Below are 11,663 nucleotides of genomic sequence, written 5' to 3'. Positions count from 1 at the left end.
CAGAACCATTATTGTCTCTGGGTAGGAAAAGGGATTCTCCAGCTTACAGGCACAAAGAGTGCTTCCTGGGCTGCAGCTTACTATGTTGGGATTCTCCTTGCAGTTGCTTCCTAATGTCTAACTGGGGGAGGAGAGTCTCTGGTCAACAGAGATGAAGAGCAGCTTCCATGGTTACTTGATGTAAGCAAGGCTCCTCCCCAGTCCCTTGTTTCAGAGTCCCAGGCCCACCTGGGGTTGTCCCTAGGACTCCTTTTTGACTTTAGGCTGCATTCTTCTAGGTTAGGTGTTAAGAAGATGCTTTGTTGCTATGTTTCTCTGTTCTTCTTCAGGCTGCCTTCCTCTTCTCTATCTTTTTGAGCCCTTCTATTGTTGTCTTTTTTTTATTATTTCCAAGGCTTATTTATCTCCAGAGAGAGGTGAACCTATGGCAGCTCATCTAAACTGGAAGTCCAATTTATGTTTTTCAAACATCACTTTTCTGCATGGAGAATCAATTGTAGGAGGCTGGAGTGAATGTAAGGTTATAAGCAGGAGGCTACCACACAAATCCTGGTAACAGATGGTTGTGCTTTAGTTTGGGGTGGTAGCAATGAAGATAGAAACAGATGAATAAATTAAAGATATTTTGGAGGAAAAAGAAACAAGGTTTACTTTGCGATTTCTGACTTGAGCAATTGAATGGATGGAAGTGCCACTTAATTGTCAAAAACATCTCCTACATCCCCACAGGGAGAACACCCACTACAAAAATGCATACTTTTCTGTAATACGTGGGCTTGAACTTACATTCCCCAATCAGGAGCAGGGTTACACATTCAGAAAAAACGTATCCCCATCCCACCTACTTCTCCTTGTCTCAGATTCGTGACTGAGACCACCTTCCATTTGCATACAGATTACAATAATTGAGTAGAGTCCCCAGAGTGCACTGAGTTTTCAATAACCTTCACGTTAACAATACACCAACAGAGTTCTGCTGTTAAGTGCATTGATTATGCAATGGTTTAAGTACTCTCATTTGATTTTATCACTAATAATCCAAATCTTCTCCCTACTCCACACCCTGATATGTTTCTGAGACTTCCAGTAAAGCTCTCCACAGAGCCATTGACCACAGTAAACCAAAATGAATGATGGGCTCTGGCCTGTGTTTTACCCTCCAATTTTCAACATTATTTAGCACCTGAACACCAGCTTTGTGGGTTTCTACAGTTAATCTGTAAAGTGTTGCTAACTAGGCAGACAGTTTTGCTGGAAAGACAGGAAAAGGAAAGTTGGATTCAATATGGGTAACAAATGATGGAGATTAGTGGAGTTTCCATGATATAGAAGGATGAAGCAGGTATTTGGAGTTGAATAGATGAAGGCTTGAATCCCCACTCAATTTTTAGCTGAATGACCTGGGGTAAAATCACTTACTCTCTATAATCATTTGTTTACTAAAAGGTAAAACAAAGTATCACCCTGATAAAACTAAGGGAAGTAAAATGCAATCAGGTATTAGATGCTTTGTAAAGTGTAAAGCACTATGCATTTCAGTTATTATTTTAACTGTCCCTGATGCCTCTTCCATTTTCCACTTGCCATGTAAAATGGTATTATGGATACTATAGTAAGAATGGGCCATCTTATCCCATCCCTAATCTGTGTCTTGTCTGTGCTCTCTGACCAAGGTTTTAGAGAGGCTTGAACTTGTAAGTGACAAAGGAATATTGCTTTAAATTACCAGACGAAGGACTCTACCCTATAAAGAGGCCCCCAAAATTGCAAGTAGACCTCTCATACCCCCAACTACCAAAAGAGCCCATTAGATCTGTGCCCACCTCTCCTTGCCCAGTGTAAAGGTTTGAGCTTAGTTTCAGCCCTCTATTTCCCTCTGGCAACTTTTCTTTGCATTCAGAATACTTTTGGCACTTATGGGTCAAACGATGGTACCTACCACTGATTCTGAGGCTTCCTCTTGGGCAGCTTCTTCACTTCCAAAACACAAACTGCAGGGTCCACAAAGGATAGGCAGACCCATTCTATGCCCAACACTAGTCACCCCCACCAGTCTCGCTGAGTGCTCTCTTTTTCAATAACAGTCACAACCTCCCAGAGGCCACAGAGACAATCAAATTCACCAAATTCACTCTTATGGTGTTCTAACAAGAACTTTAATGTGTAGGATTTTCTGACTAAAACATGGAGATGACACTCAACATTCCCTTCAGTGCAAATGCGCCAAGAACTTGGAGTACTGCCTTCCTGAGGAGCTTTTGCCTCCAAAGGTTGTAGTTGCTCATGACAACAATATTCCATCTACCCACTTAACCAAAATAGTCCACTGCCAAGAAGAATCAAAATACAATTTGGATCTTAAAATCCCACCCCACCCATTCCCCATCAAGACTATGTTCCTAGTCCTAGTTTAGATTTGGATTATCATCATAGCTCACTTAGCCTCAGTTCAAACTGAACTTGCCTAAGTCCTGGAAAGCAGGAGAAACCTAATCAGTGAACCTTACTCTTGGTATCTACTTTGTGAGAGGAGTCAGTTTTTAGAAATTTCCAGACCTTCCAAGTGTCAGTGGGTGATATAATATAGCTGTTGAAATTTCTGACATTAGATACTAGGGGACTCAGCCCCAGGTGCCCAAGTGGAGTAAAGAAACTAAAGAAAAAGAAAGCATATCATTTCCATGTAAATAAATTAGTGAAGAAATACTCTTTTGAGTTTGATTCCCTCCTCTGCCTCTCTAAAACCCATTCCCCTTTGACAGTGACAGTGAGGTCAGCTGCTAGTCCATGGCCTTCTGGGAGTGTGTCCCAGATGTGCAGTTCCAGGATCCAGCTGTTATTGCTTGAGAGACAGAAGCTTGAAGCTGTCATCCAGGATGGACCTCCTGTTGCGCCGTAGCTTTCTCTGCCGATGCTGGTACCACACCACACCACCAAGAGCCAGAGCAATGAGCAGGAGAGTGACACCCATGGCAATCAAGACAGAAGTCAGTATCTCGATATCCTTTACAGGGATCTGCATGCCCAGCATCCTCACATTGCTTTCTCCAATGTCTCTGGGAATTGCTACTGAAATGGAACAAGAGGCAAGTGGGAACCCTGGGATGGAGAATACTCTAAAATGTCTTATTTTATAGTCAACTCTGGGAGAGGAGAAATAAGGTCATCCAAATAGGACAGAGAAACTATCCTTAGCCCTCAAAAGATCAGCCAATGATGACAGATACGGAGGTTACAGAGAACTAGCGTAAAAAATGTCATAGCTGAGAAAATTATTAGGAAGCATTGAGGCACCAGTCCCCCCATGGAAAGAGCTAACACTCAGAGTGAGAAGGGCCTTGACATATTTCTTTAAATATATAAAAACCTGTGATGTAGAAAAAAAAAAAGAATTGAATTTGGTTTGCGTGGTTCCAGAGGGTAGAACTGGGAGCAGTAAGTAGAAACTCCTGAGAAGTAGTTTGACTCAATTATCTAGCTTATCAATACTCACTTTGACCATTGGACCATGACAAGAGCCTGTCTCTGTGCTGTCTGGTCTCTCACATCTTTGGGTCATTATAACACTGATGTCACATTGATCTTTCTAGGTGAAATATCTAATTTTCTTAGTTCCTGGCATACAAACTTTTGATGATCTCCAATCAGCCTATGGAATAAAGCTCATACTCAAGTCAGACATTGCAACTCTCACGATCAGGTTCTAACTTAGCCTACTCTTATTTACTATCTTCAGGGATAGCAACTCATTATTTGTTCTACAGAATGGGTGAGCCTCTTCAGGCTTCCAAGACTTTCTCATGCTGCTCCCATTGCCTGAACACCCTTTCTTCTTCCTCACCATTCTATCCCTAGCTTAAACATTATACGTCTCAGCAAAGCTTTCTTCAATTCAGCTGTATAACTAACAATGGTCTTTCTTTTGTGTGCCCAAAGTACCTGTACTGTTTGTACTCCCACAATTTACTTGCTTGGGCCAAGTGACCTAATCCACCCTCACTTCTGGATTTCAGTCCCCTCTTTTATAAAATGGGGATAATAACCATACTTAATTCAGTGGTTTATTGTGAGGCTTGAGTGAGTTGATATTTATAAAATATTTAACATAGCTCCTGGAAGACATCAAATGCACAATAATTGATCCGTTGTTATTATTGTTTCCCCACTTAAAAAAAATAACATAGTATCCAGCACTGCAATTATTGTCTCTGTGTCTCATTCCACTTTTAGGCATGATTCTCTTGGAAAATAGTGACAATGTCTTACTTTTGTGGTGTCTCTGGCAGTTAGTATGTGTTTGATGAATGTATAACTGGATGAATCAATATTCTTTCAAAACTGAGAGAAGATGAAATATAATGAGTTCAAATGGAAGCTGGGAAACATTCTGGTTTTGAGTTTACATTCTACTACTTACTTCTCTTGTGACCTTGGAAAAATCACTTTCCATCTCTCAGTTTCTCATGCAGAAAATATTGGGCTTTAGTAGACCACCAGTTTTGAGGGGTTTTCCTCACTGTTTAACCTCTTTAACAAACAAGAGCTTATGAGGATGTATGTATGTATGTACACACTGATATGTACAAATGCATATACAAATGTATGCACAAAATATGTATATATAAATATATATATACTATATATATATATATATATACATATACAAATACATATACATATATGTATGTCACTCTGCTCTCTCTGCTTCACCTTACCTCTCCCTAACCCTCCAGGACATACCCTAGTCCCCTGGTTGACTATTTATAAGATACTTAGATCATTAGGACCTTTCCAAACAGAGCTGAAATACCTCCAGACTAAACTGAAAATCTCTAACATCTATTCTAGCCTCTCACAACTTTATGAATATTTCTCAGTTCAGGTACAAATGAGGTAGAGAGTGAAAGCATTATTTGAACGCAGCCTGGATAGAACAAGAAGCTCTATTTTCTGGAAGTACAGAGATGGATGGCTCTAAAGCATCAACTATTTAGTATTCTATAGATGAAAGATTAATTACCTGGTGCAGACTGAATGGCATTTGTCCTAGTTTCACACTGTCCTTGTGGGGAATTCATATCTGTACTATAGCACCTTCATTCACAACTCAGCAAGACCTTGAATTTTATTTCCCCTCATACATTAGTAAGAGGATAAGATAGCAGCCTTCAACTGAGGATGAGGCAATTTTCCTCAACTCAGGAGGTTGGGCATGGAGGTCAGAGAGAATAAACCTGCTGAGGGAAGCTTAACTGGAAACTTAACCTTAGATTCCTGTTTTCTGAAATCTTAAATAAATCTCAGGATGTTTTCTGCTAGTATTGAGGTCCACATTTCAGCCATATGAAACTCATCTTCTAGAGGCACTGAACTTTTCCCCAAATGCACAACATATATAACTACCCAATCCGTGTATCCTTCTCCCTACCTTTTCCAGTCTCTTCAGAGATGATGGTGGTAGTGCTTAAGTGTTCTGGAGGAAAAAGAGAAAAGAGGTTAGTCTTATTATTCTTCCTACCTATCCACAGGCTTGTTGTAGGAGGTTAGCAATGGTTGGAGGACTCTCTGTGATATAGTAAGCAAAATGGAGGTGACTGGAATTAACTATCTTGTGATCAAGATCAGTATTGGTATGTGGATTTGATTTTGAGCAGTGACACAAAATATAAGCAAGAGCATAGTCTTAGGAGTCCAAAAGGTAAGTCATCCCTCTGCCAAAATTTACATATTTATTGACACTTTATCCTCATTATTGCTCTTTTTGCCACCTTTTCCCAGCCTTCCTTCAGGAAGCCCCTGTTCTTTGTCAAACCTGCATCCCTACATATTCAACCATTTTAGAATACTTCTTCCTCTTCTTGCTTTAATGAGGCTGAGCTCTTTTCTGAGAACTATACTTCCTTTATATCTTCTCAATACTGCTTTGAGATTATTTATTATTCCTCCCCTTTTTGCAAAGATCCATCTCTTTTGAGGCTTATATTACTTGGCTAAAAAATCACAACCACTTCTTGTCACTGTTACCTAGCAGTTTTCATTCATGGAAGTCTTTGGTACGTGGCTCAGTCTTTCTTGTCTTCAATTCCCATCATAAGTGTTGACCTATCCAACACTTAAGCCTCACAGTTTTTAGACCTCTTAACTCTAACAAATTTCAAATATACTCCAACTCTATCAACCACTCTTATGGTCACATTGGGCTAATTATGCAGACTTGCTCCATCTCATAAGTCTAAAATCTAACAACAGCCTCCTATTCTCTCCATGTTCTAATGCTATTTATTCTATTTCACCTGTTATTTTCTCCTCTCATGAAGACCTCTAGCTCCTGGACACTTCCATTTTTCTTACCTCACCAGTTTCATCCTGTTTTTTTCTTCCATTCCTGGCCAGGCTGGACTCCATTGTCTATCACTTCAACTACTAACTTACCAGGAATGTTATAATCATTTGCTGAAACCCCAGTAACTATACTTTCATTGTATTTTTTTCTGGTATTATGATGAATGCTGATGGAGAAACATCACACAATTGTAAAGATCAGTATTCTTTGGGTCCAACTTCAACTAAGTCCTCAGTGCTGCTTGGCAATAATTAATTTATTTTCCATCACTCAGAGTAACTTTTTCCCCACCACCCAGAGTGGTTATTTCATAACCACTTTGCCCACTCTTCTAAAGCCCCTTACACTACCATCTATCTTTCATTCTCAGTAGATGACTCTGTCTCCTCCATCACAGATGAAACACAGACCATCAGACAGAAATATCTAATTTGTCAAGCCTCTCACCCAAACCTACACATTGGTCTTTTCTGTTTTCTCTCTTCTTTTAGTAGAAAAAAAATGACCTTACCCCACTCTAATATTTTTTCGTAGCTCTGACTTTCATCCCCTGCTTCTTTCCTGGGAAGCCCTTTCCAACAATTAGTCTTTTATTCCCTATCTGTCTTCAACTCTTCCCTCTGGTTGGCCTGTTAGCTTATATGTGATTTGAACAATATCAAATTAGACCATAGTCTGTCAAACAAACAAAAGGTAAATAGGTAAAATTTATGGACTTGCTCATTATTATAGAGAGAGGTAAGTTATTCTTATTCATGGAAGTTCCTTGATGATATGTATTGATGCAGTCTCTTATCTATTAGATGGTCCATATTTGACATGACCCGTTACTACACATGGAGACAATCTATTGCTTTGAATCTATAGCATCTTGATGATATATCAATTCACCACTAGAGTTTGATTCTAAGGACTGACAGGATACAACAAAGAATTATGTGTGCCTGTCTGGGTGGTAGGGAATAGTACTACAGTAGTAACTGGAAGACACATTCTAGCAGTATGTGTTACCAGAGAACAAACTTTTCCAAAGATATAGGAAATCATAATGTACAATTATTCGTCTCCCTCCCTGGGGGTAAATAGCAGAGTTGTATTTTCTACCCTGGTTTGCTAGCCCTGTTTAAATGTCTAAAGACATTTTCCCACTTTCTATTCCTGCTGACAGAATGTCAATGGCTGGGAATCCCAGAATACCTACCTCAATATAACCAGTTTTCAAAACAGCATGACTTAAAAAAAAAAAAAAAGAACAGGAGAAAAAATACCTCTCTGGATTCATGTGGGTCCCAAGAGTTTCTATTGAGCCTCTTGCAAGGGGGATAATGATGAGTACTGGATTCAGGTTAAGAGACTTAAGAAGTGAGACTCAATGCTTTGATGGCCCAAGGACACAAAATTCAACACAGCCTACTCTTCTATGTTATTGGTGGTGAACAAAGATTTATTGGTAAAGAAAATACCCTGGCTATTACGTCTCCATATAACAAATACAAGGGAAAAGTTTTTTCCATCCTTGTTAGTGTCTGTCTGGGATTAGTTGTAATTGAAGGCTAATATCTCTTTCCAGCCTTAGACAATTCCCACAAAACAAACTAATTAAGGGGTGACTGTTAGAATTATATTTTTCCTTTTTATAAAAAAAGAACTCATTAATAAGATTCCTTTGAAATAGTTAATACCTCTAATAAACTCTAAAATAATAAATTTACATACAAATTAAATGTATTCAAAGGAAGCAAATCTACACTAAGCATCAATGCATACAGCCCAGCCAGGCTGAGTCAATTCATGTGAGCTCAACAAGTATCAAAGAAATTAGGAGGGGACATGAGCAGGGGAGCAACAGGGAATGAGAAATATTGGTTGGGAGAACACTAGAAGGGGTCTGTTCTGTCTTCTTGGGATCAGAAGATGGATGCAAGTCACTTCTTGGATTATCTGGTTCTTACAGGCTAGATACAGTGCCAGAAGATATCCTAATTAGGCTTTACCTCTTTGGGACAAAACCATAAAGACAGTCTCCATGCCAGCATGGACATGGTCTGTAACATGACAGTGAAGCAGCCATGTCCCAGGGTTGCTGGTCACCATCTCCACAACCTCAAAGGTCCCTGGGAACAGATCCACCACGTCTGCCCGGTAGCTCTCTCCACTCTGCAAGAGAGATTGTGGGTGAGAGAGAGAAAGTGAAGGGTAGAGATAGTCTCAGAACTTATAGGAATTAAAAGGCTTGGGTATCCATACCAGAGACATGGAACTTCAAGATTCACAGATCAGAGAACAGCTTAAAGATTCCATCTTATCCATCTCCTCTGTGAACCCACCCATACAAACTGACTCAACAGAGGAGACTCTCTCTTCCTACTTTTTCTTAAAGTGTCCCAAGGTAAAGTTCATTTAGTCTTTCATTAGGGGGATAAAAACTAGTATATCCATACATTTTAGCAGGCTTAAGCCTTGACCCCTAGGAAGGATCCACATATTTACTTTAGAAATGAAACTCAATTTAGTTTCTCCTCTATGCCACCACCTTTATCAGGACTTCTAAGTCTTTAAGTCCACATTAATGCCTACAGCTCTGACCCCTTTTCCTAAGACAAAATTTCTTCTTCAAAACCCACATGTAGTCCCATGTAGGTCCTGAACTGAAGTTCAGGAATGGATTAAGGACTTTCAGAGATTGTGAGACACTACTCTGAAATTTCTCACTCAGGATGACTGCTTACTGGACCTCAAGTCCCTGACTGAGACCCAATTACATTTATTCCTTCAATCTCCTTATCCCATAAATGAGCCATTCATTTCTTCTATATCATAGGGGAAAGCTAAGACCTGGAGGGCAATGACTGACCTTGGGATACAAAGCCAAACTAGAATTCCCCGATCAATACTCTATGTACAAGACCTTTCTTCTTTTAACTGATTATTATCATGTTTCTTTTTATTCTCTTCTTTCTTAATGGATATCAAAGCACTCTGAGGGACTCAGTCTCTTTTCCAGCTCACCCGATAGAGAAAGCTTTCTGCATGGAAATGGACAGTGTGTAGGTCAATATCTTGTCCCATGGCCAGCATGTACCAAGCCACTCGTTCTCCTTGGTACATGGTAAGGCCCCTGAGGTTGGCATAGAGCTTTCCATTAATGGCTGTAAGAGAAGAAAACTATTTTATATCTCTCATTTTGACTTACCACTGCCACTACCCTAGAGCTAATCCCTATCATCTCTGATGATAGCAATACCCTCCTAAATTCTCTCATTTTTATTCCATTTGTCCCTCTCCAGTCTATCTTCCACATTGGTGTTACAAGAGTGGTCTTTCTAAATAACTAATATGATCATGTTATTCTGCTGCTTAAAATACTTTAATAGCTCCCTCCTGCCAAAAATATCAAGTCCATGCCTCCTTAGCTCAGCCAACAAGGTCCTTCAAAATACAGCCCCAAACTACCTCCCCAAACTCATCTACCATTATCTAACATATTTATTTCAATTAAGGTGATTTTTTCACCATCCCCCCCATATGGTCCCATATTCATGTTCTCTGTGTTCTTGCTCATGTTTCTGATCTTCCCTCACAGAAATTTTCCCTACTTTTATCCATCTTTTCAAAGCCCAGTCATACCTTCACCTCTTCTAATAATACTTCCCTGATCTAGCGCCTCTCAGCACCTCTCATTGCCTGCATTCCTTTCCACATCTGAACTCCTCCAGTACTGTCTGTACCACACTTTGGAACTCACTAGAAACTGCCTTATACATTTACCTATCTTTTAATTTGTGGAATTTTATATACCCAACTAGGTTGTAGGTTTCTATTAGGCAGGACATAAATGTATATACTATATTCCTTGTATTCTTCAGAACACCCAGCAGACACCTGAGCCTACAATAAATGTTTTAAAAAATACCTGTCACATTCTTGGAATTTATAATGATATTAGCACATGGGACTCATCATCTGCCTCTTTCCAGGCCACATCCTATGCTTTAAAAACAACAAACCACTCATCACCATGTTAATTCACACTGTCAAGACTATGCCCAGGATACACACCCCCACTTTTCATGTTCTCACAGAGGGAAGATGATTTATACTCTACATCCCAAGAGAGGAAATAATGGAAGGAACATTTATTGCCTATTTACTCTGGCCAAATTTTGTATTTGAGAGAAGGGACTAAGTATGCTCAACTCAGACTGACCATAGAAAGTGGTGCAGATGGATTTGTTATTCCATCATGGGGAAGATTTTATCCCTGTGAAGGAGGAGGGTATTGTCCCTTTATGTCAATGACAGGATGAAAAATCTATCCATTGTTGTGGTAGTATTAGTAAGCCCATTTTGTTGCAGAACTAAATTCAGTTTGCAAATTAGCTTTCTCAGTAAGTTCGCATTTGATCTTAAGCATCTCTGCCTCTTTCTCAATTGGTTCAGGAATCTGGAAGTGAGAGAAAGGGTATTATTTGTTTGCCCTCAGACACCAACATTATTTTTTTCTCTAGTCTCAGCACTCAGAGAGTTTTCAACAAAGTCTTGATAGGTAGATAGATTGATACCTGAAGAGTTTGGATGAATAAACACATAAACAAAAAGATGGAAATGAGCATTAGCTAAACCCCTTCACTAGCAAGATCTGTGTCCTCTTTCCATTTTGGTTTGGGGCAATTTATTTCTCTGATTTGAAAGGAGCTAAAAAAATTCATTTTGTAAAGTTTGTGAATCACTGGATTCAATGTGAATCACTCATATTTCCATCAAGGGGAAATAGCTAGAATCTGTGTGACAATGAGATACTACTTTTGAGTTCCAGTAGAGTCACTATAAAAGCTGCAACTTATCCTCAAATCAAAGAAATACTACACTAGATGAGATAGTGAGAAATCACTTCATACATTCTGCTGCACTTAAATTCTCCCTCTTCTTTGAGATTTTCTCTATTTTTTTAAAGATACACAAATCTCTAGAACAAAGGAAGGCTTGAGTGCACAATTTACCTCCAAAATCCATTTGAGCATCAAGAAGCTCTTATTTGTATGTAATATAACCCAGTATGCTGCTCTCTGAGGCTCTCTCTCCAATCCTTCCATCTGTAAATTGAACCTTTGTTTTAAAAATAGATTAAAAGATAAGCTGTCCTTCATTTGACTATATTAGAATATATTGAGAAAACAGATCTCAGATCCAGAGTGGTAAGGAAATAAGATAATATTGAGAAACTAAACTCAGAATTTTTAAGTAGAGAGGCCCTAATCAGCCAGTGCACCAGGTACATTGAGGGTCATAAATGTCCATCTTGCCTTCTCTAATATGTTAA

At 39.2% G+C, this 11,663-nt stretch overlaps 1 protein-coding gene across 8 annotated transcripts in view; it reads right to left on the bottom strand.

Annotated features, from left to right (window-relative positions):
- Positions 1–2,138: 2,138 nt before the first annotated feature.
- HEPH (hephaestin) overlaps positions 2,139–11,663 on the bottom strand; it is a 102,708-nt gene continuing 93,183 nt past the window's right edge. For 4 of the 8 annotated variants that reach the window (XM_032620694.1, XM_032620699.1, XM_032620697.1 and 1 more), the window contains 4 exons: positions 9,353–9,492; positions 8,338–8,500; positions 5,429–5,473; positions 2,139–3,069 (listed from right to left, as the gene is read on the bottom strand). In XM_032620694.1, the coding sequence (XP_032476585.1) occupies positions 2,837–3,069; positions 5,429–5,473; positions 8,338–8,500; positions 9,353–9,492 (581 nt within the window). In that variant the 3' untranslated portion in view covers positions 2,139–2,836. The remainder of the gene's footprint in view (positions 3,070–5,428; positions 5,474–8,337; positions 8,501–9,352; positions 9,493–11,663) is intronic. The other 4 variants (XM_032620695.1, XM_032620700.1, XM_032620698.1 and 1 more) reach the window with 2 other exon arrangements.

This window comes from Phocoena sinus, chromosome X, assembly GCF_008692025.1.
Source record: "Phocoena sinus isolate mPhoSin1 chromosome X, mPhoSin1.pri, whole genome shotgun sequence".
NCBI lineage: Eukaryota > Metazoa > Chordata > Mammalia > Artiodactyla > Phocoenidae > Phocoena > Phocoena sinus.
This window is presented reverse-complemented; position numbering and strand designations above follow the sequence as displayed.